Genomic DNA, 21763 nt, shown 5'->3' on the forward strand with positions numbered 1-21763 from the left:
GGCATTTATCCACTCTTGAGGGGGTCCTAGGCTAGTAGCCAAAACTTTCAAAAAGAAAAAAGGTTACAATTTTAAAAAATATATATGTAATAGGAAATGGGACAGGCCCGAAGTTTAATTTGTTTGAATTGGGAATTGGATCCTGAGCCAAATCAAGAGATGGTGTTTCCTGCTTGGCATTCTATGATTCTATGATTCTAAGACAGCCTCCAAGCACATTAGAATCATAGAAGTGTAGAATTGGAAGGGGTCCCAAAGGTCATCTAGTCCAATCACCTATAATGCAGGAATCTCAACTAAAGTATCCATGACAGATGCCCATCCAAACTCTGCTTAAAAACCTCCAATGAAGGAGAGTCCACAACCTCCCGAGGGAGCCCATTTCACTGCTGAACAACTCTTACTGTCAGAAAGTTATTCCTGATGTTTAGTTGGAATCTCCTTTCTTGTAACATGAATCCATTGGTTCGAGTCCTACCCTGTGGAGCAGGAGGAAACAAGCTTGCTCCATCTTCCATGTGACAGCCCTCAAGATATTTGAAGATGGCTGTCATATTTTCCCTCAGCCTCCTCTTTTCCAGGCTAAACATACCTAGCTCTTTCAACCATTCTTCAACAGGATTCATCTCCAGACCCTTGATCATCTTGGTTGCTCTCCTCTGTACATGTACCAACTTGTCAGTATCGTTAAATTGTGGTGCCCAGAACTAGGCGCACTATTCCAGGTGTGGTCTGACCAAGGCAGTACCAAGCTGTACTATTACTTCTCTTGATCTGGACACTATAGTTCCATTGATGCAGCCTACAATAGGCTCCTGCATCACACTGTTGACTCATGTTAAGCCTGTGATATACTAAGACCCCTAAATCCTTTTCATGCACTGCTGGTAAGCCAGGTGACCCCTATCTTATATTTGTGCATCTGGTTCTTCCTGCCTAAGTGCAGAACCTTACATTTGTTCCTGCTGAAATTCATTTTGTTGGCTTGGGCCCAGTTCTTCAATCTGTTAAGGTCATTTTGAATCCTGATTGTCTTTTTGGCATTTGCTACCCTTCCCAGTTTGGTGTCATCTGCAAATTTGATCCCCTCATTTTGTTCATCCAAGTAGTTTATAAAGACGTTGAACAACAGTGGGCCCACGACAGAACCCTGTGGCACCCCACTTGTCACTTTTCTCCAGGATGACAAGGAACCATTAATGAGCTCTCTCTGGGTTTGGTCAGTCAGTCCACTTAACAGTTACCTCATCTAGCTCACATTTTTCCAGCTTCCTCACAAGTATATCATGGGGGACTTTGTCAAAAGCCTTACTGAAATCAAGATACACAAGCATCCCCCTGATCAACCAATCTTGTAATTTTATCAAAGAGAGAGAGAGAGAGAGAGAGAGAGAGAGAGAGAGAGATATTCATTTGGCATGGCTTGTTTTTGAGAAACCCATGCTGGGTCTTAGTAATTATAGCACCCTTTTGTAAGTTCTCACAGACCTACTGTTGAATTCTGTTCTAGGACCTTTCCTCGTATCAGTGTCAAGCTCACCGGTCAGTAGTTACCTGGGTCTTCTCCCCCCCCCCCCTTTTGAAGATGGGGATATTTGTCTGCCTCCAGTCTGCAGGGACTTCACATGTTCTCCAATAATTCCCAAAGATTATAGACTGAGATTGCAAGCTTCTTTAGTACCCTTTGGTGCAACTCTTCAGGCCCTAGAAATTTAAATTCAAGTAAAGTAAAGTAGCTAGGTGTTCCTTTACCACCTGTTTTTCTGCTTTGGCAGTATCCTGCTATATTGTGGTCAAGGCACACACTCCTAATAAAAATGACTGCCCATTCAGCATGAGAACATCTTTTAATTGGTCTTTCATCATGTAGCCAGATTTCAGTCTGCAAGCTGACACTGAACTGGAAAAAGATGAATTTTATTTTACAGAGGTACCTCGGGTTATAAACACCTTGGGTTACAAACACTTAGGATTATAAACTCCGCTAACCTGGAAGTAGTACCTCGGGTTAAAAACTTTGTGCCAGGATGAGAACAGAAATCGTGCAGCGGCAGCAGTGGGAGGCCCCATTAGCTAAAGTGGTACCTCAGGTTAAGAACGGTTTCAGGTTAAGAACAGACCTCCGGAACGAATTAAGTTCGTAACCAGAGGCTCCACTGTATTTTATTTTTTATTTTGCCAGCCCAAACACAGTCTTTTCCCTAAGAAATATGAGATACGTTGCTTTATAAAAAGAGGTCCAGCCTTATGTCTTGTTTCAACCATTAAATAGTTCACCAGAGAAGATCTAGTTATTTTTCTATATGTGCATGGCAAAACTCTCTACCTGTTTGCAAATCATGTAGCTGGAGTTTCTTGTTAGTGAGTAGAAATACATAGCATATCTATAATCCAAATGACACCATGTTCTTTGACTGATTGTTTATCGGGTGTTGCTTGTATGATGGATAAAATTGTGAAGATCTTTCAGTAGAGATTTGGTTCTGGGATAGCCATATGGGACTCATATAAAACACATGCTGTTCTGCATACAGGCTTCAGCTTGACATTGTACTGTGTGGAATTTCACTCACCTTATTTTGATATTTTGGTTTTGGCTATATATCTCTGCTTACTGGTGGTTTTATGGCAAATACATGGAAGATGTTTGCCATTCTTCCAAAAAGATCTTTAAAAAGTTAACATGCTCTTGAGTAAGTTGAATCTTATGTTTTAATTTTGTCCTTGAATGGGTTTTCTTCTAAACTCCTCTCTTATTTGCATTGAGATAATGCATAATTTGCTATTCCTTCTTCCTTTGCTTAGCTTGCAATCCTTTTAGATTGTAATTTAGACCTGCCTTATTTTGCTTAAAGTCTCCATAGAATACCAGCCAATTTTCAGCGCTTGCTATATTATAAATGCTAATTCTTATAATAAAAGGAGGCCAGAAAACAGGGATGGTAAACCTGTAGCCCCCCCCCCCCATATGTTGTTGGACTCCATCAGCCCCAGCCAGCATGGCCAAAGGTCAGAGATTATGGGACACAGGTTCCCTATTCCTGAATTAGAATAACAATTCTAATGGAGAAAGAGGAGTTTGCATTCTTCTTTAAACATTCCACATGTGCAAGTATTTGTAATTGTGTAAGATGCCTTTTGGATTTGATTCTACAGGAATTGATATCATATGGGGAAGTGAAACAAAGCAGAGTGGGACATGCAAGAAATATTTTCTTGCAACGTGTGACTCTGCAATATTATGGCTGATAAATGTACTTTTATTAATCTGGAGCATGTGGGCCAAGCATTGTAAACTTGTGATCAAAATCCAGGTTTTATTGGCTGCTACTCCAGTTTTAAATCTTTCTTTCTCCTCTTCTGTACTGTAGTTATGGGATAAACCAAGTCCCACCATTGGAGAAAGTGGCTTAGTGCTTATGGGATGAATCCATGGCAAAGTGGCTTTCATGACACGATGTAACGTTTAGACAAGCACATGTGGCTCGCAATCACCTACATTTCTCTCCAAAGCTTGTCCAGCAATATCAATCACATGCGGAAAGAAATAAATGTACTTTATATTGCATATGTAGATAAATGTTACTATCTGAACTCAGGAAGCAAAGTGGTGTGGGAACTGCTGGATTAAATTGTTGTGCTTAATACTACTACTACTGCTACTAATGCATATATATGTATATTTGCAGATTGACCAGTTGAAGCAGGAGCTTTCAAAGAAAGAATCAGAACTTCTTGCCTTACAAACTAAGCTTGAAACCCTTAGCAATCAGAATTCAGATTGCAAGCAACACATTGAAGTGCTTAAAGAGTCACTTACTGCCAAAGAACAGAGAGCTGCCATACTTCAGACAGAGGTAAGGTATTTTATTAGCATCTAATGCAGTATAAATGTTTAGTTAATGGAGTGTGTCAGAATTAAGAATGATGTATTGGTTACAAATCTGTGCGGAGGACAAAACTCGACCTTTGAAAAATTCGTTACGAAGTTGTACAATAGCTTGTGCTATTAGCTGATGCCAGACCAGCCCTATAATACTTGTGTACTGTCTTCTGGTTTTGATAGCAGGTGGCCCTTTGCTGGAATGGGAAGGTTCCAGCAGGAAACCCAAACTAAGTGTATGCATTTAGAATCTAATCCCCCTTGCTGCTAGTATTCTGTTCAGTTGCTTCCATTTATCTCTTTTATAAGGCTGTCTTAGTTGTGCATTTTGACTTGGCACACAGTTCAGACGAATATACACATTTGTATAAAGAAAATAATCACTTGACTGTCAGGAAAAAATGTGTGAAGGGAGCACTGCAGATCTCTGCAAGTTAGAGCCAAATGATACGTTATGTGGGAGATATGTGCAGTTACTCCTGAGTTTTTAAAAATCGCAGTGCAGCTAATACATGATGGTGAGGTGAAGGGCTTGCTTATTGTCCTGCTCTCTGTGTCCACAGTCCAAAGTGTGGGGGGGAATAGGTGGAACTCATTAGTTTTCATACCAAGGGTGGAAAAGTAATAATAATAATAATTTATTATTTATACCCCGCCCATCTGGCTGGGCTTCCCCAGCCACTCTGGGCAGCTTCCAAAAAAATATTAAAATACTGTAATACATCAAACATTAAAAGCTTCCCTAAACAGGGCTGCCTCCAGATGTCTTCTAAAAGTCTGGTAGTTGTTCTCTTTGACATCTGGTGGGAGGGCGTTCCGCAGGGAGGGCGCCACTACCGAGAAGGCCCTCTGCCTGGCTCCCTGTAACTTGGCTTCTTGCAGTGAGGGAACCGCCAGAAGGCCCTCAGTGCTGGACCTCAGTGTCTGGGTAGAACGATGGGGGTGGAGACACTCCTTCAGGTATACTGGACCGAGGCTTTAAAGGTCAACACTAGCACTTTGAATTTTGCTCGGAAACATCCTGGGAGCCAATGTAGGTCTTTCAAGACCGGTGTTATATGGTCTCAGAGGCCGCTCCCAGTCACCAGTCTGGCTGCCGCGTTCTGGATTAGTAACATAGGGAAGTAACATAGGGAAGGCAGTTTTGAAAAGAAAAATGCCCCCACAATCAAATGTGAAACTCCTCATGGCTATATTAAAGCCATAAAAACACACAACTGTTAATAGCGTGCCTTCCCTTTCATTTGGCCCTTATAATCCCACCTGATAAAATGAACTCATCAGTATTTAACCCATTTTTAGTTTTTCCTAGGTGGGTGAAGGAGAATGTTCTGTTGCCTATTGTGTATAATACTGCATCCTCTTTCAAATAAAGGAATAGTAAATAAAATCTAGAGATTATAAATCTACCATCACTGGAGAATAATATCCGTAGTTCAAAATGTAGGTTTATTTTTAACTTCATAATAAAGGCAAAAGAGAGATGAGCTTTCAAGGTTGCCTTATCTTTAAGACTGCAATATTTAAATTGCTATGCTTTAAACGGAGCCTGTGGTCCTCCAGAGATCGCTAGACTCTAACTTTTCTCAGTCCTTGCCAGCATGGCTGGTGATCAGGGTGATGGGAGCTGGGAGTCCTTCAACATCTGGAGAGCCCATCCCTGCTTTAGACTTTAAAGTTTGAAGCCTTTTGTGAAGATTCATATTATTGTAAGATATGAAAGCAGTTGCTTGTGGAATGCAAGAAATAGAAGGCAGATTAGGTAGAATTTTGGTCACAGACTACCATAACAAAAGATTGGGAATACTCTGATGGATGCTGTCTTTCAGCAATCAAGTTGCTATTGAGAATGAGGAACAACTAGCATTGAAATGAAAGCAAATCGTTTGCAGAGCAATAGGGGAAGGAGGATGTATCTTAACTCATTATTCAAGTCAGGGCCTGGCATCCTGCCTAGCAGAAAGGATGTGTATAACTATTAACTCCTGATACAAAGGGTTAAATGATAAGATGAGAGTGGTCCTGTGGAACGCCCTCCCACCAGATGTCAAAGAAATAAACAACTATCTGACGTTTAGAAGACATCTGAAGGCAGCCCTGTTTAGGGAAGTTTTTAATGACTGATGTTTTAATGTATTTTAATCTTTTGTTGGAAGCCGTGCCAGTTGGATTGGGTATAAATAAATAAATAAATAAATTGTTGTTGTTGTTGTTGTTGTTGTTGTTGTTGTTGTTGTTGTTGTTGTTGTTGTTGGATGTGGTAATTCACACCGTATTTTGGTGGTTTGGGCAGATGATACACCTTTGAACTCCACAATTACATTAAACAAAATTGTGTTTTTGAGCTACATGTTCTTTAAAAACAACTTTTATCCAGTTAATTAATGGTTGCAATTAATCTGATTTGAACTGATTTTATAATGAAATGATTTTAGAATGTTGTATCATTTTACTGTTGTTAGTTACTGCTCTGAGCCCGGCTTCAGCTGGGGAGGGCGGGATATAAATAAAAAAATATTATTATTATTTATTATTATTATTATTATTATATGCCTTTGTTCTCAAAGGGCTCTTTGCTCCAACAAAAGCTTCCATGAATGGAAGGGGAGGGAAGTGATTTTTTGCACATCCTCCCTTTCTCCTGTGGCCTCTGTCCCACAGCACCTGCCATGATGTTCCAGAGGTCTTCCAACCCTCTCAAGCAGATTTTAGTGGAGAAGCAAAGGGGCCCTAGAGTGAATTTGTGACTTTTCCCATTCCATTTAAAGATCCCTCAGTTGGATCAACAACCTTCCATGAGTGAAGGAACACAATTGGATGAGACACAGTGTTGCTTAACTCATAACAAGAATTACTGCAGTGTTAACAACATTATATTATATTGATGATATTTCATAATATTTTTATAATAATCCTGGTATTATGATAACCAAGCCTAGTGCAAAAGTTTGTAGTCTACGCACAGCAACTTACATTACATTTTGAACAATTTAAGTCACACTTAAGTAATTAAATGACCTGATAAATTGATGTAGCTTTGAAGCACAGCATGCTCCTTTATGCGTTCCATGGAGGGCTAGGTGATTGCCATCCTATGCTTTGAAGTAAGTCGTGTGAGACTAATGATTTTATCAGACAGCATCACAAAGAGCTTTCTTTATTTTCTATCTTTAAGACTTCTTTGTAAAAGGAAATGGAGAAAGTTTCTTAATGATGTCCACTTCTTGCAGGAAGCAATTTGGTTAAAATTAGCTGTAATTGTTCATGTGCGAGAGCTTTTTGGCAGCAGAACTGAATACATTAAAGGCACCTTTTTCTGAGGGATCAGATGGAAATGAGAGCCTCCATATGCCTAATAGGTTAATAGGACACTTAGGCTTAATTCACTAGTGCTTATTTCAGAGGAGAGTAGAACTCCAGCATAAACCAAGTACATGGCTGAATCTAGTGTGTTTCTAGAGGAATTTCTCGGTTTTCTGAATCTTTATTAGTAAATGATCATAAATCCCAGAGAAGGAGCCTGTTTTGTTGTCTGTAAAATAATTTTGCACCATCTCTTTTGCCACATGAAGCAATGGATACATTTTCGGAAGCAAAATTCATCTTTGAATCAGCAGATTTTCATTTTATTCCCTGTGTTTTTCATTTATGAATATTTTGGTTTTAAATAACCTTCATAAAGGTGGTTTGCCCTGAGCTGACCTGACTGGGCTATAAATGATTTCAGGTTTGCCTTTGATAAACAGCTATCATGGAAAAAACACTATAGATAAATCATTCACAGCATCTGATGTTATTTCTTAAATACAACAGAATCTGTGAAATGCCTCCACTGAAAGGTACTGTAAGTCGCAAAGTGTTGAATATTTGATATTCATGCATGTGTGAATCATCCCTAAGACATGGAGGCTGATGAGGACATTATACCTCTTGTTCCTCTCCTCATGATATGCTTATAAAACCCACATCCCCTGCAGCAAACTGAAAACCAACCATATGCACTATACGCTTTTGAGTATATTCCTCTGTATCAAAGTGATGATGTTAATTATAATTTAAATCAATATTTATTTTAGTTTGTAGTGATGCTGATTTTGCCAAGATCATTGGTATTGCTAATTAGTTACCTCTCCCCCATCTAAAATACAAGCTTTTGTACTGAAGCAAATACCATACATTTTGAAACATAATCCCACAGTTCCTCTATAGGTGACATACTGAGGCTCAAAGGAGGATCTTTTACTAGTGAAAATGATTATTCAGAAGCATAGACTTAAATGATGGGTTTTCGTGGAGTTGTCTGATATACACTCAACTATGTACCTAGAATGATTTTGATTGAACCTGTAGGTTGCCTATTATATATCAAGGCTGTGCTAGAGAGACAAATACCAGTCATGCTGTTGTCATGACAACTTCCTCTTATTTTCTTGTCATTGCAATCTTGCCGTTCCCACTATGTGTGTGACATCTGTCACTTTTGAGAGAAAGAGAGAGAGAAAGTTAATTACAGGCATGCTTGTGACTGAAAGAAGGAAGGTGCAAGGCAGTAAATTCACGAGGAAGAGAGGTGGATGAACTGTGAAGTCCAAAGCATGCTGATTTATTCCATAGAGAGACATGGCTTAATGATAAGGAAATCCTACCTCTAGAAACAGAAGTATAATGACTGTTTTGAATTAACTGCAGCTCAACTTGTGACCTGCATCTTGGTAGCCTTTGAGAGCACTATGAGAGTACTATATACATTACTGTATAAATTGTCTTAAGTGGTAAGCTACAGTAAGGCAACTATGAGAGTTAGCCATGGTCTATGGAAACATAATTATACCAGGGAGTTGGACTCTGCTCCTGTTTGCAACCTTCAAGAAAGTTTGAAAAATATAAGACATGAAAAGATGAAAAGTTGAAAATCCGCTACTCTACTAATAATTTGTTTCTTTAATTAAAAATGTATGTATGATGTTAGCCGCTCTGAGCCTAGCTTCGGCTGGGGAGGGCAAGGTACAAATAAAATTTATGATGATGATGATTTAAAATCACCAACGACCAAGTGTGCAGCCTGGGAGTCATTTTAGACTCACGGCTGTTCATGGAGGCGCAGGTCAATTCTGTATCCAGGGCAGCTGTCTACCAGCTCCACCTGGCACGCAGGCTGAGACCCTACCTGTCCGCAGACTGTCTCGCCAGAGTGGTGCATGCTCTAGTTATCTCCCGCTTGGACTACTGCAACATGCTCTACGTGGGGCTACCTTTGAAGGTGACCCGGAAACTGCAATTAATCCAGAATGCGGCAGCTAGACTGGTGACCGGGAGTGGCCGCTGGGACCACATAACACCGGTTCTGAGAGATCTGCATTGGCTCCCAGTACGTTTCCAAGCACAATTCAAAGTGTTGGTGTTGACCTTTAAAGCCCTAAACGGCTTCGGTCCTGTATACTTGAAGGAGCGTCTCCACCCCCATTGTTCAGCCCGGACACTGAGATCCAGCGCTGAGGGCCTTCTGGCGGTTCCCTCATTGCGAGAAGTAAGGTTACAGGGAACCAGACAGAGGGCCTTCTGGGTAGTGGCGCCCGCCCTGTGGAATGCCCACCCATCAGATGTCAAAGAGATAAACAACTACCTGACATTCAGAAGACATCTGAAGGCAGCCCTGTTCAGGGAAGTTTTTAATGTGTGACAATTTAGTGTATTTTTTGTCTTTGTTGGAAGCCAACCAGAGTGGCTGGGGAAACTCAGCCAGATGGGCGGGGTACAAATAAATTATTATTATTATTATTATTATTATTATTATTATTATTATTATTATTATTATTTAATCAGTACATAGTGGGGAAATTTTCCCCATGTTAATGGGAAAATTTAGAAATGGAGACAATTGGGAAACCAAAACAATGTACAGTAAAAGCAGTCCACAGTATCTAGAACAATGAATATTGGGTTTCTTACTGCAATTGATTTCCTACTGCCTTTGGGGCTGGTCTGGAAGCTCTAGCTGGTGTAGAATATAGCAGCAATGATGCTGAGGGAAGCAGACAGCATGTGACACCTCTGCTAAAACATCTACACCAGCAGCCCATATCCTACTGGGCTTGGTTCAAGGTGGTCTGGTGCAATTTACACACAGAGATGACTTTCTGCTTAAGCTCCAAGAGAAAGGTTGTAGGATACTGACAGAATGTGTTACACACACACAATTAATTTTCTCAAAGGATTGATTGGAAATTATTTCTTTACTAAAGTTTATTGAAGTTTCATCTTCCATTTTTTTCTTAGATCAAATATATTTTTCCAGCCAGATACTCCTGGTTAATTAATTGATACCCCAAACACTTATTTTGCCTCAGGCCCCTCAAAATAAAATCCCAAGGTTTTTTCTTACTTCATCCTGTAAAGGTCTCCTCCAGCTCCTCCCTTCTTCTGCATCAAGCTTTTAAAAAACAAGACTCAAGAAAGAGCAACCCCTCATCCAAAAATTCAAAACTGCCCTCAGGGTGGCAGTTTGTCTAAATAATAATAATAATAATAATAATAATAATAATAATAATAATAATAATAATAATTGTCAGGGCTGCCTCAGGTCCCAGCTCACAAAGGACCAACGCCAGTTTCTCTTTATATACAGAAGTCTTTATTGAAGTTCATTTTCGGTTTGACAGCCGTGGCGCGCAGCCCTACGTCTGAAACCCTAGACCGTTGATGCTCCGTCTGAATCCCCTCCCCGCTGACACCAGCTTAAGATCCTAGCCTTGCTCCACCTCTTCCTCTGCTCTCTCTTACGCTGGGTCCTCCTGCCCGCCGGGGTTTCGACCTTCCTAGATTCTTCTGACGCTGATTCCCCTGATTGTTCCCCCTCCCTCTGGCGGGCTTTAGGACCTGGTTCCCAATCCGGGCTTTCTGCTGTCCCGCGCGCCTGTACATTTGAACTTGGCGCGCTCGCGCAGCCTTCCACCTTCCTTCTGACCGTTACGCTACTCCTGTCACTGCTCTCCTCCTAGAATCATAGAATAGAATCATAGAATCATAGAGTTGGAAGAGACCACAAGGGCCATCGAGTCCAACCCCCTGCCAAGCAGGAAACACCATCAGAGCACTCCTGACATATGGTTGTCAAGCCTCTGCTTAAAGACCTCCAAAGCAGGAGACTCCACCACACTCCTTGGCAGCAAATTCCACTGTCGAACAGCTCTTACTGTCAGGAAGTTCTTCCTAATGTTTAGGTGGAATCTTCTTTCTTGTAGTTTGGATCCATTGCTCCGTGTCCGCTTCTCTGGAGCAGCAGAAAACAACCTTTCTCCCTCCTCTATGTGACATCCTTTTATATATTTGAACATGGCTATCATATCACCCCTTAACCTCCTCTTCTCCAGGCTAAACATGCCCAGCTCCCTTAACCGTTCCTCATAAGGCATCGTTTCCAGGCCTTTGACCATTTTGGTTGCCCTCTTCTGGACACGTTCCAGTTTGTCAGTGTCCTTCTTGAATTGTGGTGCCCAGAACTGGACACAGTACTCCAGGTGAGGTCTGACCAGAGCAGAATACAGTGGCACTATTACTTCCCTTGATCTAGATGCTATACTCCTATTGATGAGGCCCAGAATTGCATTGGCTTTTTTAGCTGCCGCGTCACACTGTTGGCTCATGTCAAGTTTGTGGTCAACCAAGACTCCTAGATCCTTTTCACATGTACTGCTCTCAAGCCAGGTGTCACCCATCTTGTATTTGTGCCTCTCATTTTTTTTGCCCAAGTGCAATACTTTACAATCTCTCCTCTTCGGGGAGATTAGCTGGCTCTGACCTCCCCTCCATTCCCCCTCTCTCCGATGGAGGCGTGGTCAGCCCTGACTCATCTCCTCTCCCTGCTGGAGGAGACGCTGGCCCTAACACACGGGAACCTTCCCCCCCCGCTACGCTCTGGTGGGGAAGCTGGTCCTGATCTCCAGCTGCTACTTTGGGAGTCCCCGCTGGCCCCTTGCTTCTGGTGCATCCCCCCTGGGACCCCCCTAGTCCTGACCACCGGCGCCCCCTTCTGGGAATCCTCTGATTCGCTGGAGAGGCTCATGGAATCCCTCGGATCATTGTCATTCTCCCCCCCGCTGTCCTCAGATTCTTCCCATTCGCTCTCCATCTCCTGTCTCCCCTGTGCCTCTGTCCCTGACTAATAATAATAATAATAATAATAATAATAATAATAATATTTTATTTTTACACCCCACCCATCTGGCTGGGTTTCCCCAGCCACTCTGGGAGGCTCCCAACAGAATATTAAAAGCACAATAAAACATCAAACATTAAAAACTTTCCTAAACAGTGTTGCCTTCGTATTGTGTGTCTGGTTAAGGGATCTGCAACTGCCTGTGAAACACACTTCTTCCCAACCATAGTAGGCACAAGTTCCCTGTCCTGCACTGCATCTTGACTATTTTAGGAGGAAATTGGCCTTGGAACAAAGCTTCAGTGTGCTTTCTTTTGATCCTAGTCACAGTTAATTTGTCTGACCATTTGCAACTGTCACTTGAGCAAACAAAGGGCTGGCTCAGATGGCCTCACAGAGGTGTGGTTTGCTTCCGTAAATCACATGTTTGTAGTCTTGGTTCAATGCAGTTGTGGAAACTTCTACATTGGATTCTTATGGGTGTCAGGTGGGATTGTGTAGTAAGTGGTTACTCCGGGGGCCTTCCCCTCAGGAGAAGTACCATTATCAGGTGATTTCAGTGTGATCTGGCTAATGGTATGGAAAGCTAATTTAAATGTTTATGCAGTTGTGTGAGTCTAGGAATGTATGAAATGCCTCCCCACCACATAATTCACACTTCCTGAACCAATAAACTGACTGAAAAGCAGCTACCCTGCCCTTCAAAATGTTCACCTCCCTGAACATTTTATAATGCTGTTTTCAAACCAAAAGGTGTGCACAAAATATGCACCAATTAATTAATTAATTAATTTTATATCCTTCCCCTTCCTCCCAAAGGAACCCAGGGAGGTAAACAACAAATGATAAAACAATGCAGCATGTTAAAATGATGATGAAATTCTTAAACATTGATCATATTGTTTTCCTTTAAAAAGAACAGCAAGTAAGGATGTCAGAAGTTGACATATCTTCTTCCAAGACGGATGTCAAAGCTAACTTGTTACTGTAGCAATTTTTTTGAGTAAGCATACACCAGAGAACTTCTATTCCATCCTTTAAGCTATCCATCTTCATGCCTCAACAACTGTTTAGTTGGAAGGATCTCTTCTTTAGTATAAGCTACTTGCAGGACAACGCGCATTTTACATTTTTTTGCAATTGCAGCGTACAAGAACATAATTGAATACTGGATGCAAAATTTAGCAGCCTGGGAACCTTGGGCTTTATTAATTTTATTTTCTACCTAGCTTAGAGACCTTATGGTTTTGTAGACATAGAACAGGCTCTGAAACATTGGCTTTGAATGTAAGAAACCCAGGTTGGAATTCCTGTACAGTCATGAAAGAAACTGGGTACCCATGGACAACCTCTGTCTACTTTACCTTTCATGAGTTTTGTGAGATAAAACACCAATCTGATTTTTTGCGGAATTTGTTGTTTAGTCGTTTAGTTGTGCCCGACTCTTCATGACCCCATGGACCAGAGCACGCCAGGCACTCCTGTCTTCCACTGCCTCCCGCTGTTTGGTCAAACTCATGTTTGTAGCTTCCAGAACACTGTCCAACCATCTCGCCCTCTGTCATCCCCTTCTCCTTGTGCCCTCCATCTTTCCCAACATCAGGGTCTTTTCCAGGGAGTCTTCTCTTCTCATGAGGTGGCCCAAGTATTGGAGCCTCAGCTTCAGGATCTGTCCTTCCAGTGAGCACTCAGGGCTGATTTCCTTCAGAATGGATACGTTTGATCTTCTGGCAGTCCATGGGACTCTCAAGAGTCTCCTCCAGCACCATAATTCAAAAGCATCAATTCTTCGGCGATCAGCCTTCTTTATGGTCCAGCTCTCACTTCCACATATCACTACTGGGAAAACCATAGCTTTAACTATACAGACCTTTGTCAACAAGGTGATGTCTCTGCTTTTTAAGATGCTGTTTAGGTTTGTCATTGCTTTTCTCCCAAGAATCAGGCGTCTTTTAATTTCGTGACTGCTGTCACCATCTTCAGTGATCATGGAGCCCAAGAAAGTAAAATCTTTCACTGCCTCCATTTCTTCCCTTTCTATTTACCAGGAGGTGATGGGCCCAGTGGCCATGATCTTCGTTTTTTTGATGTTGAGCTTCAGACCATATTTTTCACTCTCCTCTTTCACCCTCATTAAAAGGTTCTTTAATTCCTCCTCACTTTCTGCCATCAAGGTTGTGTCATCTGCATCTCTGAGGTTGTTGATATTTCTTTTGCAGATAGTTCTTTTGATATTTCTATTTTGCAGAATAGTTTGATGTAAATGGAAGAAATAAACAATTCATTGTTTTTTTCATGATGTGGTTTATTTGTTGTTGAGAATATATGAGTGAGAGAAGCAATGTGCATCTTCCCAATCTAAATTTCTCAAGGGGCTATTTACTATGGGGAAATTCAAGGGTCTGTGTCATGGCTGGATTCCACGGTTAAATGTGCACCCCATTTCAATACAAATGGAAGCTACGTGGGATTTAGATTGGAGAAACTCTGCAAGGGCAGCAGTAAATGTCCCTAGTCACATCACCACTTCCACAATCAATAAACTGTCCTCCACCATTTCATAGCGGGAAAACAACAACAATAGATCAATTCTGTTCTCCTGGGGCAATGTTGTTTGGCCCCTAGGTACATTTGAATACAATATTAAAAGCTGTAGTAAACTTGTGAGATTTGTAATTAGTATAGAATTCTTTGTTTTGTACTTGTGCCAGCACAAAGAGTTTTGGGGGGAGTTGAATCAAACTGAGCTATGTGAATATATCAACAGTTACTGTGTACTTCAAAAGAGGAAAAATGAGTAAAGGCGAAGAGTACTTTTCGGATGTGGATAAGCTACTTTACTACTTCTCTATGACGAGCTGGAGTTGTTTCGTTAGGCAGCCTCAAGGCTCTAGTAAATGGAATAGCTGGCACTGACATACGGGAACAATTTTCTTAGATTTTAGTTGCTGCAGGGAGGAATTTCAGTTGTTGAACATGGTGAGCCATGAAAGTTGTGGTTGTGTACTTGAGAAGAAGTTGTACTAATCTGCTACTGTGCACGGTAACACCTTATTAAAGATACTGTATTTGTTAAAGCAGTGTTTGTTGAAAGGAGACACAAGTTAATGAGCAGCCTCTTCATTAAAATAATAGTTTTATTACAAATGAACAGTATAGAAATGCTTCAAAGGCAAAGTCCTAATTAACCCTTACTGAATCTGTTCTATAAGGAATTATCAAGTCTCTTTGAAAGTGGGCTAATTTTGTTTGTAGTATGGAAAGAATTAGTTTGTAACAAAATAATTGATTCAACATTGGCCACTTTGATATTTTCTTCTGCAATATGTTGCCCATCCTCATTGTATAATATTTATCAAAGATTTATCAAATACCTCTCTTTTATCTATTAATAACTCTCTATTGAAATTCTAGTAAGAGCCGAATCTAAATATTTTGTTCAACACCTGAATATGAAAACACTGTCCAAGTGGCTAGCTCAGTTGGTTAGAGTGTGGTGCTGATAACTCCAAGGTTGCAGGTTTGATCCCCGTATGGGACAGCTGCATATTTCTGCATTGCAGGAGGTTGGAGTAGATGATACTCAGGGTCCCTTCCAACTCTACAAATCTATGATTCTATGACATACCTATGAAATGACTGCATGCTCATTTTCATTCAAAAGTTAAGAGCTTCAGTGAGTTAAAAAAGTAAAACATTTAACAGAGCATCACAGCATGTTTCCCACTCTGAACTTCTTCCCTGTCATTTATTCCACTTGAACATGGCGGGGATGAATATTTTTGATAGGAAGTATAGGGACAGATCCACAAGTGTCCCTTTCCAGTGGTAGAAACAATTTTTACAATTTGAGCATCCAGTCTATATTTTGCTGTACCAAGGGAGCAGTTCACATATGTCTCCTGCCTCTCACCAGATACCCCTGGCCTGCATTTTCCCCTCTGCTTGCCTGCCTCATTATAAGGCTGGCACTAGCAAGATGGGTGCTCATATACAGTTACCATACTTGACTGGGGTAATCTGCAACCCATGGGCCAGTGATACACTGAGAAGATAATTTTTCCTCATCTCTGCCTCTGAAGCCTATGCCAGTGTCTTAGGAGCACAACAGCTGCTCTGTATCCATAAAAGCCACTTTGTGTTTCCCCCTCCTGCCCTATTTTACAAGATCAGCTATACTGAGGATCAGTAGCAAAATGGGAAAGACCAAGCAGCTTACGTAGAAAACAGCCTTGGATCATGTTCATAATTTATTTGAAGATAAAACCCTAGCTGAAGAAAACAGTTGCAAACATATGTTTATGTTGAAGCAGTTTTGCATTATTATTATTTGCTCATAAACATACATTACCAGGACAACTTATTCTCTTTTTTTTGTGTACCCTGCCTCACACCAAATGCTTGAATTTGATAACAGTGTTTTGAAGTTATGCAGCACCCACCTACTCCACCCCCACCCAAAATAATCTGCTATACGGGGATCTGTAGAATCCTGGGTGTCTATACATACGCAGCACCAGAGCTTCTCTATTTTTCCTTTCCCTTTCCAATCAGTTTCTGACACTAGCAGCAGACACTGCTCCAAAAGGTCCCAGAGTTTCAGGAGTGAATCACAGAATCTTAGAATTGTAGAGTTGGGCCCTGAGGGTAATCTAGTTCAGCCACCTGCAATGCAGGAATCTCAACTAGATCATACATGACAGACGGCCATCCAACCTCTGCTTTAAAACTTCCAAGGAAGGGGAGTTCACCATATCTTGTGGGAGCCTATTCCACTGTCAAACAGCTCTTACTGTCAGAAAGTTATTCCTGATGTTTAGTTTGAATCTCCTTTTTTGTAACTTGAATCCATTGGTTTGGGTCCTAGACTCTGGAGCAGGAGAAAACAAGTTTGCTCCATCCTCCATATGGCAACCGTTTAGATATTTGAAGATGGCTATCAGCTCTCCTCTTCGACTCCTCAAGGGCTGTGAAGGGATGAAATAACTTTGTGCATACTGCTTTAAACCCTGCCATTCCCTTTCTCTATGAAATACATTAATTGTTGATAAAATATAGCAACCCTCTCCCAAACTGCTTAATGGCAGCCATCAAAAGCCAATTAACATTGAATATGCTTATGTGGTTCTATTTTCAGTTTCATTAGGTGTGTATTATCATGATTATGCAATAACTATATATTAATGATACTGGATACTGAATACAGTGGTACCTCCGGTTACGAACTTAATTCATTCCAGAGGTCCGTTTGTAACCCGAAACAACTCGTAACATGAGGCGCGCTTTTGCTAATGGCACCTCCTGCTGCCCCCGCGCTGCCGGTGTGTGACTTCTGGTCCCAGGGCAACGTTCACAACAAAGGGCATCTACTTCCGGGTTAGCAGAGCTCGTAACTCACAGCGTTCACAAGGAGGACGGTACATAACAGAAGGTTCCACTGTACTGAGCTGGGGAAAGCGAGGCAGGTCCCTTCGCTGTGCCTGGTGGGCTGAGGTGAGGTGTGGCCCCTGCCCTTCGCTGCCCTTCCCTCACTCACCCATGCAGGCTGGGCAGGAAAGTTGTGTCCGAGGGGCGTCAGTCTCTCCTCAGGTGAAAAGACAGTCAGCAGTCAGTCCTGCGTGATGGAGCTTTGACCTCCCCTCCCCTTCCTAACTACACTACTGTGGGGAAATGCGCCACCTCTGCCTCTGCTGCAGCCCTCACAGCATTGGCAGTGGCAGAGATTCAGCTTGCACTTCCCTCGCCATGAAATGGGTGGCAGGTCTCACAGCCCAGGGGAGCTTAGAGCTATGCACCCAGAGAGGTGGTGCCAAGTGAGGAACCTAGGGAACAGGGTGGGGCAGGGGTAGTTGTGTCCACACTCCCCACTCTCTAAGTACTCCACTGCACCCACCCACCCTGCCACCCGCTCCCCAAGCCACAAGTCCTTGGCTAGTGACAGCCTTGCTCTCTGGCAGGAAAAGAAGCGACTGCTTCCACTTCTAGGGCACAGCTTTGGGGGCTCCTAGAACGCATATGCTTTTTTCAACCCAAACAAAAAACCTCCGGACATTTTGACTTTTTAACCCCTCCCCCACTAGTTTTGTTCTTTGAATCCCAGATATGTCTAGGAAAATCTGGACATATGGCAACTCTATGTTGGGCAGTATCTGAATGTGTAAGTGTTCAGGCAATTTTTCAGAATCCAGGATATCGCTAAGGCTATACATTGGTACCTCGGGTTACATATGCTTTAGGTTACATATGCTTCAGGTTACATATGCTTCAGGTTACAGACTCCGCTAACCCAGAAATAGTACCTCGGGTTAAGAACTTTGCTTCAGGATGAGAACAGAAATCATGCTCTGGCGGCGTGGCAGCAGCAGGAGGCCCCATTAGCTAAAGTGGTGCTTCAGGTTAAGAACAGTTTCAGGTTAAGAACGGACCTCCGGAATGAATTAAGTACTTAACCTGAGGTACCACTGTATTGTTAGTGCCAAGCAGGGAAAACAGATAGACTTTTTTTTTGTAGTACTGTTGACCGTTGCTTTTATTATGTAGCTATCTGTACCTGACCAAATAAATAGTACCTAAATCTTACAAGCAAACGCAGTTCTAATAATTCTGACACATGTGGGCTTTTAAAAGTAGGTATTCCTGGTACTGGCTCAGCCTTATCTTCTCATCAAAGAGAGGCCATTAATCACAACCAAAGCTGTAACCTGAGGATGCCCTAGAAAATTATAAGAGTATGTTATCTGAGCAGGTTTATAGTGGGCAGGTTTAGTCAGGAATGGAAAGAGGCATGTGTTTGAATTGTCTGGTATTATGATACTGCTTTTATTGAATATTTGTGGTATATATTTTGTCTGTCAGATTATTTAGCCTTTGACTGTAACCCAATGCAAGACGTTGAGGATGAGCTAAGAGTCCAAGCAAGTCAAGTAGTAGATACCTCTTAGGGGTGGCCTATCATGTATTTAATTGCCAAGTGAAGTGTGTGGGCACCTGCTATGTGGACATACCTTAATAGATCTCTAGAAAGGCACTGCTGTCAATCAGGCATGGGCCACAGGGAGATTATTATGAAAGAATTGCCTCTTCACTTGGTTACCACAGATATCGATTTGCATTGTACCTGGATGTGAAGGAGACATATTTGCCTTGCCTATCCTGTGTTATTCCTGGTGAACATCATGGAGTATGAAATGGATATGCCATGTGGCCCATATTGGAGTGCTATTAATGATGGAAATGCCTATCTGCAGTAGTGGCAATAAATGGCTATGGGTTGGGAAATTGTTGCTGACAAGTTCCTTGGTGTGTAACCATAGCTTGCATTCAGCTCTCCATGACTTTTGATGGCGCTCAACATGACAAACAAGTCTATTGCATGAAGTGCGAATTGGCCTTGACTCAAGGTTGTTTTACTTAATTTGAGGAGTACAGTGAGGAAAAAAACATTGGCCCAATACAGAAGGCTTGGGTTGAATCATCACAGCTTAAAACCAACAAAACTCCTTACTTTGTATGGTGGAAAGATTTAAAAAATGAATATGAGAGCTGAGAGCATTTTTAAACAAGGGTTGAAAACCTCCTGGACTTGATTGACTTGAATTAGCTTGATTGCCTTTTATCAATTGCAGCTGCTCTATTTAGCATAAAAATGCAAAACATCTAAAAATCATTTGCCTTGCAGCATAATAGAAAGATGTTTTTGCTTAGTTTTAAAGATGTTTCAAATGTGTATTCTATACAGATTCTCTGAGACTAGATCCAGAACATATCTAGTTACAGAGAATTAGTACAAATTTTGTAAACTTTCAGAAAATTAATTGAAGAAAAAATGCTGTATTTTGAATGACATATTTAGGCATCTTTAAGCCTTTAAGTGTTGTAAATTAAGCAATTCAGAGATGTTTGTTACAGTGTCATAATTAAACATCTGTTTCTAAAGACTCAAAGAAAAGTCTCCAGAACTTTTCACATAATGTACAATTAGTTTCACTTGGCTGAACACCGTCATGGTTCAAAGAAAAATCCAGAAGTCATGTAAAACCAATTTTCTGTCAAAATTAGAGGAAAGACTTTTAGCCCATTATGGTATATTGCAACCTGATTTTGAATATTTCAGGGAGAAAAACAATGCTCTGGAGTGCCTAGTACTCATCCTTATCTCAGCTCCAGGGGCTGCTAAGAACTGCTGCCTCTCCCTCCTTGTTTTGTCTTGTTTTGTTTTTGCTATTTATGGGATGTAGTGTTCTAGCTTTGTCTTGATTGTCATACTTGGAAAAAAGATAAGAAGCACAAGCTGGGCAAAAGATTCCTGCCTTACAGGAGGCTTCACTAGAGGATCCCTTGTGGTCCTTTGCAACTCTTCTGTGATTCTAAGTAACAGTTCTCACATAAGCTTGTGACCAAAGAAAGTATCCTTTGAAAACTGGGATATTTTCCTATGTATGCAGTGCAAGTGTAGAAAAACAGTGGGTGACATGGATTTTTAAGCCAACTAATGCGGATTGGGGGTTTAATGGTTCACAGCTCAAATACCAGGTTTTTCTAGATATCTTTGTAATGCCTAATGGTTACCATTATGTATCGCTGTTCATTAGATGTGTTTCTTCCTACAAGAATTATTTCGTATCATGTTTATCACATTCTCCAGCCTGCAAATTGCAATTTTCTGTAATTTAAGTTAGCAGGGTGATATTTGCCAATGTCTAGAATCTAGATCCCTGCTATTCTTATTTAGTGAAAGCCACTGAAGTGACTATTTGTAGGCATAAATGTTAGCAGCTTCTCAGCATATCACCTTTAACTTTATCAAGTCCAGAAAACAGCTCTTCTGTTTTCTGTTTCAGTCTGTGATGATATTATGATACTGTTAAGTATGTGATGATAAATGTAATTAAATTTGCATAGTGCAGGACCCCAGGCAGTTAATCTCTGGAAGACTTACTATTAAGACTCCTTCTGTATGCTAGCATTGTCCTGTTCTGTGAAATGAACCTTCAGTTTTGCAATCTTTTGGAAAGATTAGAGCAAGGAGCTGAAATTCACCCATGTGCAGAGTAATCTGTGTCTGGAAAAAAGATTATTCTGAGAATGCTTTCCATGAAAAGGAAAACAGAACAGGAATGGTATTTGTTTTGTTTTTATATATTCAACATTACTTTAATGGCAGATTTATAAGACTCTTGCGTTAATGTCACCTGTCAGTGATTGGGAAATAAGTTTTCATATCCAGGGTCTTTTATGTCACCATTTTAGTAAATCTGCCTTCACATTGCATTTACTCCTGCTGTAAATAATTTGTCTCCTGATTATTTCTACAGTGCTGCATAGAGTCATTCATACTTATATTTATCTGTATATAAATCAGTTAAGGAGTGTAACACTGCTAGTTCTATAGAAAGATGTACACAACTCTTGTGGTATATGAATTTTCTAGACACATTTCAATGGGTTTTAGACCCAGTTGTGGCATGGATACCACCGTTATTACCCTAATGGATGACCTATACTAGGAGTAAGACATGTGACCGGGTTGGTTCTCATTGAACCTCTAAGTGTCTTTGATGTCATTGTCTATGGTATCCTCCTGTACTGGCTACATAAATGGGGTGTTATAAGGGTAGTTATAAGCTGGCACAGTACCAAAGAGTAGTTTTGGGAGATGACTATTCAGATTCATGGCATTGGAGTTACATCTTACTTCCCCTGATTGGGACACTATACTTCTGTGG

General features: G+C 41.1%; 1 protein-coding gene across 10 annotated transcripts in view; it reads left to right on the top strand.

Annotated features, from left to right (window-relative positions):
- ERC2 (ELKS/RAB6-interacting/CAST family member 2) overlaps positions 1–21763 on the top strand; it is a 538310-nt gene that overhangs the window by 157987 nt on the left and 358560 nt on the right. For all 10 annotated transcript variants that reach the window (XR_014005105.1, XR_014005106.1, XR_014005107.1 and 7 more), the window contains one exon: positions 3690–3857. Coding sequence is in view for 3 of the 10 variants with exons in the window: in XM_081184043.1 (XP_081040169.1) it covers positions 3690–3857 (168 nt within the window). In the remaining 7 variants the exon portion in view is untranslated. The remainder of the gene's footprint in view (positions 1–3689; positions 3858–21763) is intronic.

The sequence above is a fragment of the Podarcis bocagei genome (genome assembly GCF_964188305.1).
Source record: "Podarcis bocagei genome assembly, chromosome: 2".
In the NCBI taxonomy this organism is placed as follows: domain Eukaryota; kingdom Metazoa; phylum Chordata; class Lepidosauria; order Squamata; family Lacertidae; genus Podarcis; species Podarcis bocagei.